General features: G+C 32.9%; 1 protein-coding gene and 1 long non-coding RNA gene across 4 annotated transcripts; one reads left to right on the top strand and one right to left on the bottom strand.

The window, feature by feature from the left end:
- Nucleotides 1-2,360: 2,360 nt before the first annotated feature.
- LOC105674282 (caspase-1-like) lies at nucleotides 2,361-21,549 on the bottom strand. Of its 3 annotated transcripts, none has more exons than XM_012370484.2 (8): nucleotides 21,388-21,549; nucleotides 15,460-15,621; nucleotides 14,889-15,010; nucleotides 14,423-14,670; nucleotides 14,124-14,302; nucleotides 13,828-13,981; nucleotides 13,338-13,594; nucleotides 2,361-4,949 (listed from the first exon to the last, which is right to left on the bottom strand). In XM_012370484.2, exons 1-7 carry the CDS (start codon nucleotides 21,430-21,432, stop codon nucleotides 13,350-13,352), a joined length of 1,155 nt encoding a protein of 384 aa, XP_012225907.1. In that variant the 5' UTR covers nucleotides 21,433-21,549; the 3' UTR covers nucleotides 2,361-4,949; nucleotides 13,338-13,349. The 3 variants fall into 3 exon arrangements, with proteins under 3 accessions (XP_012225907.1, XP_012225918.1, XP_067207237.1); XM_012370495.2 differs by having other exon boundaries at nucleotides 13,347-13,594; XM_067351136.1 differs by lacking the exon at nucleotides 21,388-21,549 and adding an exon at nucleotides 17,699-17,839 and having other exon boundaries at nucleotides 13,347-13,594.
- On the top strand, nucleotides 17,186-18,251 carry LOC136998472 (uncharacterized). Its single transcript, XR_010889054.1, has 2 exons — nucleotides 17,186-17,661; nucleotides 17,823-18,251. It is a non-coding gene; the product is annotated as an uncharacterized lncRNA (long non-coding RNA).
- Nucleotides 21,550-22,105: the final 556 nt, after the last annotated feature.

Below are 22,105 nucleotides of genomic sequence, written 5' to 3'. Positions count from 1 at the left end.
TTAATTTATTAATTTATTATTATTATTATTATTATTATTATTATTATTATTATTATTATTTGGAATATTAACATTAGAATGCGATGTGCATCGAACTGTCAAAGCTTTCACATGAAGCGTGTCATAGACGAATTCAGGCATCTTCAATGTGCAACATGCCTGAGCGCATTTATTGATTGGTCAACTTTAAACATTTCCTATTCAAAAACTATCTCGACAATTTGGTATTAAGATTTTCGTCTCAAAATGATCTCAGGAATCTGCCATTAATGGATATTACGGTAGGTCTGGGACATCCTATATGTTAAAAAATATAATATTGCATACTCTCAATAAAAGTGACACAAGTCAAAAAGACAAAATTGTTCAAAAGAGAGGAAAAAAAGAATTGCATTAATAATAACGTTTCCTATTAATAATATTGTGAATTGGTTTTCATCTCAAATTCTATCACAAATTATAAATCGTTTAAAGCAAACTTGATTTTACGGAAAATAATTTCACATACAATTTCTATGCTTGATTAAACAATAATTTTGAAATTAATTATTGACGGCAGTATTATTACGTCCTGACTTAGAGAAATCAGGGGAGGCTGATGGAAATATTTTTCTGAAAATATAACAAAATTTTGCTGAAATATATTTGAAAATATCTTTCAATTGACCCCATTTCATTATTATTTCATCAATATTTCAGTAAAAATTCAGTGAAAAATCTCTTTTTTTGTTTATATTGAAGTATTTTTGATGAAATTTAATTATATATTCAGTTTCAGAAAAAAGTTATTCAGCACTGTTCATTGTAATTCATTAAAATGCATACAATAAGAGAGAAAAAAAATATGCTGTAGTAATTCAGTCAACACCGAGCATCTGTTACATTACATCTATATCATAATTTCGTATTCAACAATGTAAATGCAATATAACATCATATGTAATATAACACGATGTGTTATATTGCATTTGCATTGTTGGCTACGAAATTATAACATACATAGATGTAATGTAACTAATGCTCGGTATTGACTAGGAATGTATACATAAGTATATCTTTTTACATATATTTATTTATTATTTCTTCTTCATTACAAACTTAACGTAATTTTATAAAAAAAAGTTACCTTTAAGATCAAATAAAAACTTTCTTTGTTATTATAAAATTACAATATTTCGCGTTAAATTACAATATTTATACTTTATATTAGATGCAAATAAACAATTTTATAAATTTATTTACAAATATAGTGAAAGAATCAGATTTTCGATATAGCAGTAATTTTCAACAACAGCTTAATAATTTTCCCTACTCCCAATACCTAGCAAATCGTACAAAGCAAAATTTCGATAAGCATCAGTAAATTAAAGAAATAAGTAATCATTAAAGTAATTCATAAAAAATTTATTATAAATCAATATTTTTTATCTAGTTTCCATGAAAATCAGCAGAATATCGCAAAATTTTTCAATAATTTCACAAATTAATTTCATAAATATTGCAGCAATTTTTCATTAAAAAGTAACACAGTTTTCAGTTTAATTCAGTAAATTTCATAATGTCTAATATTTTAAAACTCTTTTATTACTTTTCAGAAGTATATTTTAACTTTCCTTATATTTCAAAGTATTACATTAAATTTTCATACGGAAAATTATGATTCATTTTGAAATATTATATAAATTCAGTAATTTTTCAAAAACTTTTATTTTACTTTTTATTGATTTCATAGTACTTTCAGCAAAATATTTCCATCAGGGGGGGTCATAACAGTCGCGTATCACAAATCAGATTTCGAGGGTCTGACCCAGTGACCCAAACAATTCATTTATTGGAATCTGAAAAACTGGTCAACGACTGAAGATCGCTCTTACTCTGTTATTCAATATTGCCATTTGGATGGTTCCCTTATTAGTCTGAGATAGTGATCTCAATTACCAGGGACGGAACCAGTGCAAGTCCTTAAGAGGAAAGAACACACACACAGACGAGGTCTTTGTAGAAATTAAAACGAGAGTTTTAATATAAAATTAAAATTATATTTAAATAAAAAGCATTATTATTGATTCCATTAATACAAAAACTAATATAATTAAAATTACAAATTACAAATTAAAATTACAAATTAAAATTACAAATTAAAATTACAAATTACAAATTAAAATTACAAATTAAAATTACAAATTAAAATTACAAATTACAAATTAAAATTACAAATTAAAATTGTAAATTAAAATTACAAATTAAAATTACAAATTAAAATTACAAATTAAAATTACAAATTTTAATGACTAACTTTATCATATTAATGAACTTCTAAACATATAATAAAAACATATAATGAATAGAATTAAAACTAAATTAATTTTAATTGCGAAATATATACATATATATATTCTGTCCAGCAAGAGAGTAGTTTCAAATCAAACGAAAACTCGTCTGTTCGGCGCAGATTGCTCCACACGGAACACTTAGAAAGCCCCCCCCCCCCCTTCTCCACTCCACAAGACTATACTGCTCAAGCAGCTTTTCAATGCTAGTGCTCTGCCCACTTTGTCCGCTATACTTCTTCTATGCGCAGAAAGTACTCTCTCGCTGGAAAGAGTATATATGATATAAAAATATTATAAATAAATAAAAATAATAATATTATAGAATAAAAATATCATAAAATAAAAATATTATAATATAAAAATATTATAAATAGCTATTATTTACAATTTTGTATAATTTTTTTATGTGTGTTCGGTATTTGTGTCAGTTATTCTTCGTGAGGATAATAAAAGAAATTTACATGGTAGTAATAATCTGGAGGAAGAGAAGAAGGGAAAGAATATCTTATAGTAGGAGAATTGCTGCGAGCAGAGTTCGAATTAAAATCTGGATTGAGGAGCTCATCAGGAAAGAGATCCATCACTTGATCGACATGGTCGAGAAAAGGATCAACTAGGGGTGGGAGCTGAAGCTCAGGAGAAGCAGGTACTAGGATTACTTCTTCAAGGATTTCTAGTGAGAGAATAAAGAAAATTGAGTAAGATCTTGATGTGGGAGACTGTATGACATGTCTATTATTTGTGAAATGTAATGTAAAATTAATCGAAGCCTCAGCGAATTGACTCTATATCGCAGGTATAGCGACAGGAAAAATACTATTCCCCAAAAAGCTAGGAGATCCTAAGAACAAGTCAAACGTGAACGGCGGGCGGGTTGGGAGGCTGAACACGTGTTACTGTTCATTACAATGGGCGCGTTCAGCAGAACAAATCGCTTGGTAGCAATCGAACATGATTGGCTCTTACTTTTAGAACCAACAAATCAACGTTAAGTGTTGACTAGACGACAATTCAGCAGTTGTTCTGCTGAATGCAGCCAATATGAAAGAAAAACTAAGTTTCCTGTCCAAGCGGAATCGGAGTATGAATTTGAATTCAGGCAGACTTACTCGTGGACGATTTTCGTCTGATTCAAATTAAATGCGGCACGGGAGATTGGCAGTGGCAGCCCTCAGTTTAATCGGGAGGAAGTCAGCTTAGTCAAGAATTGTTGCAAGTGGTTGTTGATACTGGTTGATACTGGCACCAGATATTACACAGAATAATTACCGAATGTTCCGCAAAATATTTCACAAGAAGTTGTTTAAAATAATATTTCGTATGCGTATTTATATTTATAATATATTTCAAATTTCTATTATGCATACAAGCTACTATTATTGCATCACCAATCATACTAATAATAAAAAATAAAATAATAAAATAATAAAATAAAATAATAAAAAATAAATAATAAAAAATATATATATTGATAAAAAAAAAGATAAAAAATGAAAACATTAACATATGTCTTATCATATACACATACTAAAAAGATAATTGTGACATAAGATTACAGTTTATATACTTATATGTATTTAATAAATTGTATCAAATACATATATGTACACATATTTATAACTTACATATACTTATTTAGTACAATATTCAATGAATGTTCTTTAAATGGTATTAAACAGATTCTCTGAATATTCCTAGAGTATAATCAAAAATATTTTTTCAACCTATCTGGAATATTTAAATTGGTCTCATTTAAACGTTCTATAAAAATTTAAAGAACATCTTTTACATTGAAAGAATATTCTAATATTTTCAACAAATGTTTATAGAATGTGTTTGTGTTATTTGGGATGCTCTTACGATAATATGACGTTTAGAGCTATAAATTTTCGCTTCATATAAAAAATTCAACAGTTCTTATACACTAAATAAATGTACTGCGGACTACATAATAAAATGTTAATAAATCATTAAAATTGAACTCAGAAGTCTAATATAAATAACATAAATAACATAAATAATATAAATAATATAAATAATATAAATAATATAAATAACAGAGGTGCCATACAGTACATAATTTTAGGATACTCGAAAAAGATATTTTCTAAAAAAATATAAAACTCTAACGGTAAAACAAACTCCAGGATCCCCTTATGCAGTAATTTGGTTGACAAATTTAAACTGACATCATAAATTAAATGTTTAATCACCACAGCTTAAATTTCCTGCAGCTCTGAATATTAAAACCAAACAAAAGAATTTTTCTTGCATGAGTATAAACGATTTCGGTCAGAAAAGACGACGCCGATCAAGTGTTTGTCAGATCGGGTATCTCGGGCTGTGTTATCTATATTGTCTAAATATCTTCGAACGCGCAGGCGGTGTGCGATATATAGACATTAGACACAAGACACAAACACACACAAAAAATATATAACACAAAAAAATAAGATAGCTCGTATATTTTTTATAAAATAATGTAATCAGGATCGATGCTCCTGTTAGACCAACTAGGCAGCCGCCTAGGACGCAGGACTCAAAAGGGTGCAATAACCATCATCAGGACCAAAGTTGACCATTGTTTTTTAAAGAGTTGTAAATAGTTAGCTTTGCCTAAGGCGTAAAACAGTTCGGTCCTGAATGTAATTATTATATAATGTAAAATATATAAATCGCACACCCGCAAGAAAAGTGACATAAATAAAAAAAAACAAAATTGTTCAAGAGAAAGGAAAAAAAAATTACATTAACAATAACATTTTCTATTATATAATAATATTATAAATAGGCTTTTATCTCAAACTCTGTCGTAAATTATAAATCGGCAGTATTAAACATAGCGGACTTACACGGAAAGTATTTCAATTCAACTTCTATCATTTCCTGATTGAAGGGCGATGTATGTATTTAGAACACAATTCGCACATAAAATAAAATTCGAAAAATTTTGACTTGTATCACTTTTCTTGAGAATGTACGATATAACAAATAAATAATATAATTATTACATAATGTAAAATAAGTATCAATTATAATAAAAATTTCTTTTTCATATTTGACTAATTTCTTATCAAAATATAAAAAGTCGCGAAAAGTAAATATACAGATTCTCGTAAACGTATTCATTGAATATCTTGGAACCCAGATAGCACAAAACATCCTCGGGAATATCCTCAGGATGTCCTAAAGCAATTCTCAGGACATCAGGATATCCCTAAGATGTCCCAGGATGTTTTGTGCCATGCAGAAAAAGACGCATCATTTTGCTTCAAGGTAAAAAATTATACAATACTATGTATATCAATACCGTAGATTACGATAAAACTATTTTCAACTTCTAAAAATTGTCCCTTAAAGATTTTTTTGGAGGGGTGCTATCTCTATTTCAATTTTTGAATGGGAAGGATATGTTTTGACTTAGAACTTAAATTCTATGCAAAAAAATAAGACTTTTACTCTTGTTATTTTCTTAAATTTTCCCGAATTTTTTAATTTTAAAGGGTTTTCCCCAAATTTTAAGCTTCAAAAAATGCGGTGTAATTCCGGAACTAAGATAATTGAATTTTGAAAAAAGATTCGAAAAGTGCATGTCAAGAGCTTTCTAACGGCTTCTAAGTCACAACAGTCTATTAGACCAAAATGAGGGAGAAGTGTCTACATTTGTAAAGTCTTGACCAGTGAATTATATTTCGAGTCTCGTTCTTCGAGATTATAATGATTTACTTGTAGTACCGCTACTTATGCTTATCGTAACCACAGCTTCAGAGTAGTTAAATAAATTTCCGCGGATCCACCGCGTCGCCTACCGGCGCCACCTGACGTCATAACGTTTTTTGTGCTTGTCAATCACGCTTCAGGGTACTTTTCTCATTATAAATTAGTGCACACAGTTTTCTATTACTTTCAACAAAATAAGTCTAAAGTAGTGTACTCTCCTACCCTTGTCATGGGAAAACACAAAAGAGAGAGAAAACACAGTAGCGAGTCCGACAGGACCTCGATATGACGAGCTATGCTCGTGCTTTTTGGCGACATGCACTCAGTTTGATGAGGCATGTTCGTGCATTCTGGACTAGTAAATTTTGCACGAAGGAGGCAATAACCACTAGTGCCACTGACAACCATTGTATATTTTTAGATGGTAGTCATCGGGATCAAAATATCCCTGCGAATAACCAGTGCGTAACTGCATCTGACTATGCCGACCTTCCTAGCTTCTCGGACGCTGCATCTCGGGCGATCCCCTGCCCTTTACAGACAATGCCCTCGGTTATTATAACGGAGGACGTTGCTCTTTCAGACGTCTTGTCAGACGTTTCCAAAAAGCTAGATTCCGAAACAGAGGATCTCTTGGGCGAGGATCCGGCCAAAAGTAAGAGGATGTCAGTGGACCTTCATCAAAGCCTGGTGGCAAGATGGTCCGTCTGGTTGACGGAGGGCCTTCCAAAAGAAATAAAAGACAAAACTGCCGATAAATATCCCCGCAGAGGTAACCTCCTGTTAGAGGCCCCTACATTGAACGACGAACTAGTCCACTCAATTGGCGCCACAGGTGTTAAAAGAGACAATCTTTTCAAGATTGAACAAAATCTAGCTGGTTCAGCTTTGTCTGCGCTTGGGGAAGGTCTCACAATGATTCTCAATGATGAAAACAATCCAGTGGATCGCATGATCCTCTTAGAAAAACTGGCTGATGTCGGTAAATTACTTTCCCAGCTATTTTTCTAAATCTCGTCTGCAAGAAAAGCTTTCATTGCACCTCTTCTTTCTAAGCCAATGAAAGAATTGTTCCAGAAAACTAAATCAGGAACCTTCCTACATGGTGAAAAGCTTTCAGACGTTATTAAAACGGCGAAATCACTAGAAAAAATGGGAAAGGAAATTAAAAGCTCATCCACTTCATCTATTTCGTTCGATTCAAGAAGAATGGGCTTCAAGGCCAATGTGGGTCGTTCGTTAAACTGGAGAGGCCCTTATGCGAGACAGGGAACTCAGCATCAGGGCCGGAAGAATTATTTTCAAAAAACCAGATTTCCCACATCGACACAGTCCAGCAACAGGACATCTCAGAACGACGCAAAACAGACGAAGACGAGCCAGCCTCAAAAGGAGAAGAATTAGTCTCAAAGGTGAGGTCACCTGCGGGTCGTCTCAAACATTTTTTCCAACATTGGGAAAAAATCACACAAGACCCCTTTGTGCTTAATTGCATTAGAGGTTATGAAATTCCTTTTACATCTCCCCCTCCTCAATCGCTTAGCTTCACTAAAGTAATTCCATTTTCTAAGGAAGAAGAAAAGTCCATAAGTATGGAAATAAAAAGATTAATCGCCATGGGAGCCGTTAATGAATGTGAATCAGAACAGGGAGAATTTCTATCATCCTTCTTCCTCGTTCAGAAACCAAATGGCTCAAAACGTTTTATTTTAAATTTCAAAGTCCTGAACCATTTCATAGAATCCTTCCATTTTAAATTGGAAGATCTACGTTCAACCTTGCGGTTGATTTCTCCAGGAGACTTCTTGTATAACCTTGACTTAAAAGACGCTTATTTCTCAATTCCTATTGGACAAAAAAGTCGAAAATTTCTTCGCTTTAAATTTAAAGATCGCTATTATGAGTTTTGTTGCCTACCTTTTGGACTTTCTACAAGTCCATACGTATTCACCAAAGTATTAAAGCCTGTGGTAAATTTTCTGAGAGAAAAAGGATTTTTATCCACAATTTATCTAGACGATCTCTTATGCATTAGCAATGATAATTCGTCCTGTTTGAAAAACGTAAAAACTACTAGAAATATACTGAATAAATTAGGCTTCACAATTAACGAAGAAAAAAGTTTGCATACACCAAGTAATCGTTGCAAATACTTAGGTTTTGTCATCAATACAATAGAAATGACTCTCTCCCTTCCAATAGATGAAAGAATTCTCTTAGTTGAAAATGTTAGAGAATTTTTACATAAAGAATCCTGTCAAATCAGAGACTTTGCCCGCCTTATCGGTTTACTTGTCGCAACTTGTCCCGCTGTTCCGTATGGCATATTATATACAAAACTTTTAGAAAGGGAAAAATTTTTGGCCTTAATACTTTCGGATAACGATTTCGATCAAAAGATGGTGATTCCCTCCTATCTCCAGGAGGATTTGAGATGGTGGCTATCTGTAATTCCCCTCGTTAAATATCCAATTAGACATTCCAAATTTAAGAAAGAAATTTTTTCTGACGCTTCTCTGTCAGGTTGGGGAGCTCACTGTAACAGCGAAAACGCACATGGTTTTTGGACGTCATCTGAGAGAAGACTACATATTAACCATTTAGAACTTATAGCAGCCTTCATGGCCTTGAAATGTTTTACACAAGATTGCGAAAACTGCGAAATTCTTCTAAGAATTGACAACACCACCGCTATCGCGTATATTAATAAAATGGGGGGAGTCCAATTTCCGGAATTGAACAGACTTGCGAGGAATATTTGGAAATGGTGTGAAGAGAAAAATATTTGGGTTTTTGCCTCCTATATTCCCTCGCGGGAAAACTCAGATGCGGACAGAGAATCCAGACGTCAGAATATCGATACGGAATGGGAATTGGCAAATTTTGCCTTCAATAGGATTATTCGTACATGGGGTTTACCTGACATTGATCTGTTCGCCACCAGTATCAATGCCAAAGTTCAGAAATTCTGCTCCTGGAAACGAGATCCAGAAGCATAGAACATAGATGCTTTTACAGTTAACTGGGAACACTTCTATTTCTATGCCTTTCCCCCATTTTCGCTTCTTGCCAGAGTCTTACAAAAAATCAGAATAGATAAAGCACTAGGAATCCTGGTGGTCCCACTCTGGTCAACTCAACCCTGGTTTCCTCTGTTCAACTCTATGTTAATTGACAGACCTTTAGTCTTTTTGCCATCGCCTAACCTATTATTATCTCCATGCAGGTCCAGAACACACCCAATGACGAAACGGCTTACCCTGGTTGCAGAGAAGCTCTCAGGAGATCTTTCCAACAGAAATCACTTCCGGAGGATTCAATAGATATCCTAATCTCGTCACTGACGCCAGCTACAATGAAGCAATACAACTCTGGGCTAAAAAACTGGTGGAACTTCTGTCTAAGCGCGAATCGAAATCCCCTCCAGCCAGAAGTTAATGGAGTACTGAATTACTTAACTAAGCGCTTTAAAGAAGGCGCGGCCTATGGCACTTTGAATTCTGAGAGATCAGCAATTAACCTTCTCAGCTCTGTAGATTTAGGTAATGACTCGTTTATTATTCGCTTCTTCAAAGGAATTTATAAACTCCGCCCTATTAAACCCAAGTATGACTCCATTTGGAGCACCGAAACATTATTAAAATGGTCCGAAGAATTGGACCCTTTGGAATCGTTAGATCTACAATCTCTCACTCTCAAATTAGTTGCCTTACTCGCGCTAGCTACGGCCCATAGAGTCCAGACCTTATCACTCATTAAGATAAAGAACATTTCCTCTTCGCCAAATGGTGTAGAAATAAGAGTCACAGATCAAATTAAGACCTCCCGGGTAGGAGCTGCACTACCTATGTTTTTTCTCCCCTTTTTTAATTCAAGGAAAACCGCATGCGTGGCGAGCGTCCTTATCTTTTATTTATCAAAAACCAAAGTCTTGAGAGGTTCCATAGACAACCTTTTCATCACAATTAAAAAGCCACATAAAGCAGCCTCTTCACAAACTATAAGTAGATGGATAAAACAATGCTTATTACTCGCGGGTATTGATAAAAAATACACTGCTCATAGCACGAGACACGCGGCTACCTCATCCGCAGATTGTAAAGGCATAGATATTAATATCATTAAAAGTACAGCAGGTTGGTCACACACAGAACACTCTCAGGTCTTCGCAAGATTTTATAAGCGACCTATTACTAATGATAGAGGGAGTTTTGTAGCTTCTCTGTTCGAGGAAAATAATTCAAAGATATAAAAAAAAAAAAAAAGATTCTTCGCCTCTGTCATTGTACCAGGTTCTACCTACGTATATCTAAAGTAAATAAAAACGCTCCACTTATGATAAACAAAAACAAAACAGAGAGTTCGGATCTTAGTCAATTAGTTTCAAGCTCTGAACATCTACTACAAGTAAATCATTATAATCTCGAAGAACGAGACTCGAAATATAATTACGACTCAAACGAACTTACCTGTAAGTGAAGTTCGAGTATAATTATATGAGAGTCTCGTTCGAGAGATTACTTTCCCACCCACTCTCCTAGAGCTTTCCCACCCTCAGCAACTCTAGTCTTCTCCTGGAGGACTCATATTTTCGTTTTTGATTTATCCTAGTAATACTCTAAACTATATGACGTCAGGTGGCGCCGGTAGGCGACGCGGTGGATCCGCGGAAATTTATTTAACTACTCTGAAGCTGTGGTTACGATAAGCATAAGTAACGGTACTACAAGTAAATCATTATAATCTCTCGAACGAGACTCTCATATAATTATACTCGAACTTCACTTACAGGTAAGTTCGTTTGAGTCGTAATTCTATACATACTGAAATGAGCAGGAATTTGCCTAATGGCTCAGAGCCGAGAGAGAAAGAGTTTAAGAGGTGATACTTATTCTGTCTCGCACGTTTGTCTAAATGGAAAAAATAATAATAATCTCCATAATGGATGATGAGCTCTCTGTTTCTCTATCGTCTTTCTGTCTTACAAACAAGCTCGGCTGGCTTTAACAGCTGTGCTCACTCTAGTATGTTACATAGATCACTGGTTTTGACGAAAACAAGATAGTTTTCCTTAGTTAGTGAAATACATTCAAACTATAGCCTGATAATAGAAAAGGATTTGTTGTGACTAAGGGCGGTATTCATAGTCCGTTCTTATATTCAAGATCGTCTTAAGCACGAACTTATATTCACTCTCTTCGTCAGACACAATCTATGTGTGACGAAGAGAGCGAATATAAGTCCGTGCTTAAGACGATTTTAAATATAAGAACGGACTATGAATACCGCCCTAACTATTAGAAAGCTCTTGACATGCACTTTTCAAATCTCTTCAGAATTTAATTACTTCAGTTAATGCCGGAGTTACACCGCATTTTATGGAGCTCAAAATTTAGTTATAGAGGAAAACCCTCTATAACTAAAAAATTCGAGGAAATTTGAAAAAAATGACAAGAGTAAAATAGCCTTATTTTTTTGCATAGAATTTGAATCCTAAGTTAAAACATACCCTTCCCATTTAAAAATACCAAGATAAGGGTACCCTTCCCCCCAAACCTCAAGAGGCAATTTTTGGAGGAAAAGAGTTTTATCGTAATCTACGGTATCAATATACATAGTATAATTTTTGCACCGAAGCAAAATGATGCGTCCTTTCTGAAATATTCAATAAGTACGAGATATTTGAAAATCCTGTATACAATATAACAGATATTGTCGCAAAAAAATGAGTATCATATTTGTTATAAGTTGTGCTAAAATTAAGCTTGTAATTAGTTATTAGAATACAAACTTAATATTATTTATTATTATAACGTTGAATATAACTAAAAATATATATAACAATATGTATAAACATCTAATATACAGGATGACCCATTTTAAATAATCCATTGAAATTTCTCGAAAACCAAGGCTTTCATTGAAAAATGTCTCGTACAAAAGTTTTGCAGTTTCGACGGGGACATAAAATGGTGCCATTAGTTTAATTTTTAATAGTCATTTGAAGGTGATGTGAAAGTCACCTTCAATTTTTTAAATGGACATCCTCATTTTTCATTGCATAATCTTGTAGCTGAGGTCAAGGCACTTTTCGAAACACTAGTTACAAACTTTGCGATATAACTTCTTGAGTTATGAGTCTTCAAAGTTAAAGTACCGCCGACATTAACATTACCCAAGGTATACCACACGGAAATTGCCCGATCAGATTTACACCTTTTGTGTGCGTGTGCGTGCGTGCGTGTATGTCAACAGAGATAAGGACCCCACGATTTGTCAGTCCCGTAATATTTAATGACTCCAAATCCCCTCTGTATTGTATGTGCGCGCACGCGCGCGTGTGTGGTGTGTGGATGTGTATAGCATAAATTTTTAATTTCTGAAATGTTCGAAAACATTCCCTTCTACCTCAAGACATCGTCTTTCAAACTCGTGATTGATAGCTAATAAGAACATTCTTTGAAATCAATCTAGCGGGAATTGTGGGTGCCAGCGGTACTTAAACTTTGAAGACCCATAACTTACCATCGCAAAAGAGTTTGTAACTAGTGTTTCGAAAACGCCTTGACCTCGGTTACAAGATTATGCAATGAAAAATGGGCTTGTCCATTTAAGAAATATAAGATGACCTTCAAACGATTATTGAAATTCAAATTAATGGCATTATATTTGTCCCCCTCGAAACTACAAAACTTTTGTACAAAACATTTTTCAATGAAAGCCTTGGTTTTCGAGAAATCTCAATGGATTATTTAAAATGAGACATCTTGTGTAAGTCAGAAAATAAGTTATTAGTTTTTGGAAGAAATATTTCTATATTTTTTTATTGTCGCGAAAGATTTATATATTTTGTTTGCACTGTCTTGTGCTGAAAATGATTATTGAAGAAAAAAGACCGCATAAAAAAGTACCACGTCAATCAAACGACAGGTAGATTGGCGTCCCTTTCCCCCCCTTTCATCTACTAATCTCCTTCAAACATCCAAGGAAAAAATAGAAAAGTAAAGAATGTAGTAAATGCTTTTGTAAATTGGTGGGGGGTATCCGCGTGGATAGCTTTCAATGCTTCTAACTGTCGCTTGATTGACGTTGCACTTTTTTATTCGGTTCTTTGTTGGAAAATAGTGAAGTGGACAGCTTTCAATCAGCGTTACCAATTCTCATCCTAGCCTGGGTAGAGCGCTCTGCGCAGTACATGAACATGGTCCCTCGATTGTGTGCGTGGAAACCCAGGACGAGAATTGGTAACGCTGCTTTCAATGCTCCTGATTGTGCATACTTTACCTAACGTACAATTTACGTGTTGGATTTCGGTGTAAAGTAAACGGATCTAGTGAGCATCGTTGTCACTGATGGCACTTGCTTTTTTTCGTGCAGAGATATCTCGTTCGGATTATAAGAAGCAAAATTTATCGCAACTTTTCGTGCTGTCATCGTCAACAAATTCATCAGTTCATACTCTGTTCCGTGTTTGTCGAGGACGTCGCATAAGCACTGTACGTACCAAGTTCCTTCTTCAGGATTTCTCCAAGTATAAAATCCTACAAATAATAAAAAGTGATTATTTATTCATATTGATCATTGATTTATTTATTGATATCACTGAAATCAAACGCAAAATAACGTAAGCGGAAAGAAGTAAAGGGAAATGGAAGGAATAAATTCTGTCCTGACCTAGGAAAAAAAAAAATCTGATATTTATTGTATTACAAAATAATTTGATAACAACCACGCGAGCACGCATCACGAGTAAAATTAGGTGAAGAACATTTACCTTGAACCGAGCTATGAGCTAACAAGAAATCTGCATGAGTCGGTATTTTATAAGATGATACGCTATCAGTTCCTGTTAATACCACCGAATTACTGCGAGTTTGAACTCGAGTAGACAGCACGACTCCACTATCAAGTTGTTCGCCTCTACAAGCCTAGAGAGATAGAAAAAATACACATATTAGATAAAATAGTCTAACAAGAACACATATGAATGTCTTTTTTCTCCTTTCCTTCTCTGATTTTTCTCGATAATATAAAAATAGAGTAAAATTTGAAAAATGTTGATTGCTCGACCTGGAAAAAGAACAGCTTCGGTTTTCCCGCGAGTGTTTTACATTTGTTGGCGGTGAACGATTTCCAAATTTTATCAGAATTATAAATGCTGTCTTTTGCGCTGATTAAATCTTGGTGTAGTCCGTGAGTCAAAACGATAATACATAAACAATCGTTATCTGTGTGATCATACTCACTTACTGTAACATATGAAATTAAATGTCAAAATTTAATTAAATAAACATGTAATTTATCAAAGAAAGAAACGAGTTCAACAAGAAACAAGTCATAAACCAAAATAAAATATAACAATTACTCACGATTCTCTATTTCGTTCATAATTTCGTTGAAGGTAAAGTCGTTATGGATTTTTACTTCAAACCCAAGACGTGTAAAACTTTTCTCCAGTCTTTTGGCATCCATTGCGGTGCCTTCGCGATTATCAAAGTTTGTGATCTCAAATACTTCATGATTAAATATTACACATTTACCACGATTTTTGTGGCTCATGTTGTAACAATCTGCATCTTCTTGCACAGACATGTATGCAGTGGATGTCGAAGGTTTGCTAAAATAAATACGAAAATGCAAGATATAATCAAATCATAGAACACAAAGCACAAATTTAAACAAAATATTTATTTCTTAGAGTACAAATCGTATCTTTAATAATATTTTTATAAAAATTATTACCAAAAAATCTTATAATATTTATATTTGCGGATTGGCTTGCTTAATTGTACAACAAATGTTTTTGTAATCATAAATTAGTGATAATTTTCTTACCTTATAACACTATCATTGATATTTTGATTCTGAGCCGTTATGACATGAGCGTCAATCTTGTGCAAAATTTCTATCTGGGGCTTAACTGTATCTGGCTTGTCAGAGTTTCTTCTCGACGGTGTCTTTAAAAAAACAGGTTTAAACAAATAAAAAATTAATTTTATAATTTTACAAGATTAAATAATTTTAAAAAATATATGAGATAAGTTTTTATTTTATTTTTGTAAAAAAATTAAGCAAACAATTATCTCAATAAGAAATTATTTAGAAATAATTTTGATTAAATAAATTATTATTTGCATAACAATATATTCTGTTACAAATTAATTACAAATTTGTTGTACACATTCATTCTTCAATCTATATCGATTTTCGTTTCAAACACATTCAAGAGTCAAAAGTATAAGTAAATTTGTAGATAATTGATATTTGTAGATAATTGATAATTGATATTTGTAGATAATTGATAATTGATATTTGTTGATAATTGTTGTATACATTTGCTATCTGCGTGAAATTGCATATCGCAACATCTTAGTTACATAATAAGTATACTTGTATGTGTACGTACATAAAAGTCTGGAATAACAGATGTAGATTTACTCCGGAGTCGTGAAAATCCTGCAGAATCTATAATCGAGGTAAGTTTGCTCTTAGGTTCTTCGTCAGATGATTTATCGTATTGATATTTTGATATTGCATTTTGGACAGGTGATTTTTTGTTTTGCTTTGTCTGAAAATGTAAAGATTGAAATTTATTTACTTATTATTTACTTATTATTAATAGAAAGATGTTTTTAGTACATTAGATATGCTCGCTGAATGTAATGATTCCGCCTGGCATTTTGGCAGAATGCTACAGTATAAAGTTGACGGGTTATTATTGGCAATAATAATGATTGGACAACTTGTTGATATGGTTGTATGTTAATTTTTACCTGTAGTATATATGTATTTTTTTTTTATTTATCAAAATAAATTTAATAAAAGAAACGTTAGTCACACATAATTTTTGAATATATTGTAAATCTCGAAAAAGTTTCGTGTTTACGAATAATGTTATGTAATTGTTTATATTTAATAATTAAAGAATAATTATTGTAATTAATTACGTTATATTATCTGTTATTTAACTTTTTTTAATACGATCAAAGTTAAATGTAAAATAAATATAATATTTTTTCTTCTTATGCTTTATTTTCGATACTTTTTGCATTTTTCCCATATTTTATCGTTTTAAATTTGATTGAGTTTTTTATTGTGTAATTATGTCTTTGAAATTAAACTAACTTACATTAACATTTAAATTTGACCTTTATTTAAATAAACTTAAATTAATATTTGATAAAAAAGTCGAGTCTCTCGAATCGATATACGAGATTGTTAAAAATATTATTTTAAAAATGTGTAAAAAATGATTTTACAATAACAAAACTTATCGATTAGATCCATTTCAAAACTTGTTGCAAAATGTGTTTATATAAAAATAATAGAAAAATAATTTTATTTTCATCATATATGTAATTATATAACAAAACTTTTTAGCAATTAAATAATAATTTATTTTGTGCTTAAAAATATCACGTTTTGATTTTTTTGTCTTCTTCCCGATCTTTAGTTGTACAGCTTTCTATGCTCTCGCTCTTGCTATTGTTAGAACAGATATTGATGGGAATTCTATTGTGCATTTTTTTACCTATTTTACCAATTCTCAATTCCTGTACGTTCTTTTCAGCAATGACTACGTTTGCACGTCAACCTTAATCGAGTTTAGTAACATCCGTAGTCCGAAACTGGCCAGTTCCATTTTTTAGAGGAATAGCTGTGACCAGTTTCATAACTATGGATATTGTTCAACCCGATTAAGTCCCGCAGAGATGGCTGAACCGCACAGTCATTTGGGCTTAGCAAACCTACGAACCTGAGCTCATACACTGCGGTCACACACACACACACACACACACACACACACACTATCGGATCCTGATGTCAATAATGGCGAGGGGGAGGGGGAGTGGGGTTTCGACCTGCTTTAATGCATTTTTTACCAAGATTTTTAAAACGGATCCAGCAAAATTGATTTTTTTAACTTGGAAAAGGGGGGTTTTAACCCTTCTCCCCCCCCCCCTCCTCTTAGGATCCGCCAGTGCACTCACACACAAACACGATTGTATTTACTTCAAATTTCACGCATATCCTCCCCCTCCTTAAAGTATCCTACGCAAAAGCGCCGAATCATATGGAGAAGTCTTCATCTCCCGGAACCAATTGAAAGAAGAAGAAACCCGATTAATACCTGGTTTCTAGTCCTAAGAATTAGAAAAAGATGAATAAGTTGAACCGAGAGTTAATCTACATTGGTGGAAATGGGCATAAGGGTGACGTGTAAACGTAGTCAATGACTCTTTTTACTTAGAGAGAGAGAGAGAGAGAGAGAGAGAGAGAGAGAGAGAGAGAGAGAGAGCGAGAGAGAGAGAGAGAGAGAGAGAGAGAAAGTGTACAAAATCTATGATTAAATTTATAATGAAACAGTTAGTTACAAATACGTTTACTGGTTGAAATTTGTTTTACTGAAATGGCCTAATTTACACAATTATTTTCATGCAGAACTTCATTATTTATCATCAGCATTCACAAACGTTATTTAGCTTACTAAGCAGCACACATGTCCAAAATACATTGAAAGGATATCCAGTCCTGTCGTCCCAAAACCATCTACGCGAGGGTGTACGAGGGTCTACGCTACTGGGTGTCTTTTGGATATGCCATCTGGGTATGTATTTAGTTTAGTTTATCATTCTAATACTCACATGCATTTTCTTCTATATTTTTGAGTAGATGTATTGATTATTTTTTGTACTTTCAAGTATCCCTCATTATTATTTTTTTTGTTTTCATTTTTACGCAAATCCTTATACATATGCAATATTTCAGAGGGTAACATTCGATCTTCCTGAATATATAATATCCGCAGTATTCTAATAGCCTTGTACACACTTATATCCAATTTGAAGGACAACTTGACGAGTATATGCTGTTTAGATTCGCACGACATGACTCCAACACAGAAAGAGTACGCCTATACAATATCCGGAGTAAAATCACACCACATTAAATCACTGATGCTAATCGTATTATGTTGATTTCTATCATATGACAGTTTTCAGCTATTAAATTGCATACGCATTTACTAATCGGTGTACAATATCTATACTCTCTTGAAGACATCGTACATACCACTAACTGAATGACAGAAGAAAATAAATAGTTTGTCGGTTTGGAGAGGAATTTTATTTCGAAGTACAGCAGGTAAACATTCCAGACGAAAGATTTCCGCAGATAGTTCCTTTCTCACACGAAAAACTCGTCACAGAAAATTCTTCTAACACTATAGATCACGAATGTCCAACATCCGACTTGCGGATCGGATCCGGCCCGCATTCCGAAAGATGAAATTGAGACTGGTACTCGGAACTAGACACTCTTTTCGAACTGATTTCTGACGATACCTGCTATACCCCCACTGTCGCTCGAGGCTCAACGGCCGAACCGCCGATCGCACGTCTAATGTTATGCCTCAGGAGTGTCCCTATATAAGAAATATGTGAGGATTGTATACCTTCCGCCAAATCGTCATTAAAATTTTCCTTGCTATTAATTTGGTGGTGATCTCTGGGCAACGCAAAGAAGACAATAACTTGATATTAGTCTGGCCCGCAGGCAATGGTAAAAATTTGAAATCTGGCCCCTCGGAGAAATTAGTTTGGCATCCGTGCTATAGATCATACATTAATAATATTTTGTAGATTTTATATATCATCTTACATTTATTTTATACTGTTTATAAATTATACTGATATAATTTATACTGTTTATAATGATACTGATTTATTCTGTTTATAAATATATAAATACTAAATAGCTGATGCAATTATTTGCAAAGATAAATAAAAAAAAATTTTAAACGAGACATTGGTTTTTTAAAAAAAAGTATGCAGTTGCATGTTGCAAACTACATATTTTTTCTTGAAAGCAACTATGTGTTTTCTTTATACCAATTGATTCGTCTCATTATTTTATGCATAAAAGTATTAAGGTAAGATTCCCGAAAATTGAATATTTTACAAGATATTTTGTATTTTATGTCAAAATACTGTAATTTACAAGCCTCATAACTCGAAAAGTACTTAATGAAAAATAACTTCATTATAGTGTTTTGAAAAGCTCTTGACACCAGCTATTAGATTTTGGAATCAAAAATAGGGGTATCCATTTAAAAAAATAACTCTGACCTTCAAATAACCTTGAAAATCAACTGCGAGGTCAAAGTCAAGGTCACTATCAGATAGATCCCTCGAAATCATGCAAATTTCGTCTGAGTCATTTTTTTGTACAAGCACATCCCTACGTTTTAAAAGGGTGGGACGGGTGGTCTGAAACACCCGGTATATGCATGTATTATTTTATTAATTTCGTGATTAATTCCATACATCTTTTTCGCACGTGGATAAAAAAAACGTTTTTTTGATCGTTTCTTGAACGTTTTTTGTCGGAAAAATAATGTTTCTTTTATCGTTTTTCGGATTGACATTTTAACCAACGAGAACTTTTTAAGAACCGTTATAAAATGTTTCGAAGGAATATTTGTGAAACGTTTCTGAAAAAAACATGTGCTATCTGGGGTACTTTAATCTTTAGAAAAATCTCTAAAATTTTATTAAATGGTTTATTTGACAAACATGCATCACCCAACCTGACCCGGCCAATGTTCTTGCTGGTCATCCATATATGTTCGTCAATTATTCTCTTTGTTATTTATATTTACCCACAAAGTACTTTTCAAGTTTCGCAGTTCGCAGTGCATAAAAAACACGCAGTGTGTGAAATTGTTCCTGGTACAACGATCTCTGACGCAATTTTTCACATGTAACTTTTTGAGGTATATTTGTTCCCAGTAAACGAGAAATTATTGAAAGTTCAGAAATAGGATTGAAAATTATTGAGAAGAATTAAATAAAATTCAGCATTATCGTAAATAAATTCTTCTCAGTAATTTTTAATCCTATTTCTGAGCTTTCAATAATTTCTCGTTTACTAAGTTATATGCATAAAAAGCTCTTTATGATGAAATCAAAATGAGCTCAGAAGTCGACGCATCCGAGTACATTATGAACACGTTCTAACCACCTTCTGATCTAAATTTATCAACTCAGAAAAATTTTTAGAACTCTTTAGGAGTATTATATGAGATCATCATGCTGTCTGGGTTATATATTTGGCTTTACTCAACGCTTGGAGCCGCTCTATTATGTAAAATTCGATATTTCATATTGCATGGCCTAATATAATAATGCAAAAAACAGTAAACATAAAATTATGTAACCAGCTGCTGACTTATATCGAAGTATAAACGTAAAAATAACGCGAAAGTGTTAATCTTTCTAAATATGTTTCTAGTCAAACTTAAATATTATGTTCGTATTTATATTATTATTATATTATATTATTATATTTTTATAAAATGATAGGAGCAAAAAGAGCCAAACCGCTAGATTTCAGTGCGAACGAACTTATAGTGTGTTATAAAAACCATTAACATACACATTATACAAACGTTTCAACCTGTTATCAGGCTATCCTGTGTCAAATAAATGAAATAAAATAAAATATGAAAACGCACGCTGATCATTTACAATAAGATATTATACTATTATTATATTTTGTAAGAACTAAGAAAACTGTACCGAATATAGCAAGTATAATGCAAATTTATGTATTAATGTTTTAAAATATGATAAAAAAGAGAGAAGGTTTCAATTTATTAAAATATAATTTTCTATTAAAATAAAATAAAGTTGTGTAAAAGAGCCGAAAGCAAAAAAAAAAGCAATACTTCTGAAACTCGTAAGGAAAGAAAAGAGATGGTTTATTAATTAAAATCAGGATGTAAAGAATACAAAATTATTGCATTTTATTGGATTTCACACGACAGCTATTAATATTAGCTCTAATTAAATCAATTTCTTCTTATCTATCTTTGTTGTATCAATCAAACAGAAAATAGCGATCGATAACAAAATAAATTAATCATAGCTTTAACAAAGTCTACGCCTGTGTTAAAGAGAGCTACCGGATTAGTCATCTTCTTTCGAGATTAGAGAAAGAAAGGTTCGCAAATGATAATAATACAAATCGTCTTTGTTAATGATTTGGACTATTAATCCCAGTAAATTAAGATTTTAAGGTAGAACAGACACACATGAAAATAGTTTTCTATTTATATTTGTATTGGCGATGCAATTGCGACGATCGATGTAACATATATTTCGTCGTATTTATAGCATTCGAGAAACGATCGATACTAGCTTTCAATCTTTCACTTCTCTTGGTATTTTTGATGTGAAAAATCGAATATTGAAATTACATTGTTTTTGACAATTACATTGTGAATTATATTGTGTTTTACTTATACCTTATTATCGTATTATGATTAATTTACCTGTTGTTTCTCCGCTTCGTTGCTGTTGGTCTCCGAAGATTCCATATCGCAGAGAAGAGAATTGGCACAGAGATTGTTAAAAGTTAAGCGTCTTCGTGACGTTGAAAACTTTACGAAAAAAATAGATTAAGAGCACGATGTGTCCGAGGAACAACTGCAAAACAGCAATTTTAACTTATCAATTTATCATCTATGTGACGTACTCGAACTCCTACCAGGGAGACGGCTTATCAGTTTTTATCGTTTGATATTGATATGTCTTGGCTTCTAATGTTATCTGGGCATCTGCCCAGACAGCATGATGACCTCATATAATACTCCTAAAGAGTTCTAAAAATTTTTCTGAGTTGATAAATTTAGATCAGAAGGTGGTTAGAACGTGTTCATAATGTACTCGGATGCGTCGACTTCTGAGCTCATTTTGATTTCATCATAAAGAGCTTTTTATGCATATAACCTAGTAAACGAGAAATTATTGAAAGCTCAGAAATAGGATTAAAAATTACTGAGAAGAATTTATTTACGATAATGCTGAATTTTATTTAATTCTTCTCAATAATTTTCAATCCTATTTCTGAACTTTCAATAATTTCTCGTTTACTGGGAACAAATATACCTCAAAAAGTTACATGTGAAAAATTGCGTCAGAGATCGTTGTACCAGGAACAATTTCACACACTGCGTGTTTTTTATGCACTGCGAACTGCGAAACTTGAAA

The sequence above is a fragment of the Linepithema humile genome, chromosome 3 (genome assembly GCF_040581485.1).
Source record: "Linepithema humile isolate Giens D197 chromosome 3, Lhum_UNIL_v1.0, whole genome shotgun sequence".
Lineage (NCBI taxonomy): Eukaryota > Metazoa > Arthropoda > Insecta > Hymenoptera > Formicidae > Linepithema > Linepithema humile.
This window is presented reverse-complemented; position numbering and strand designations above follow the sequence as displayed.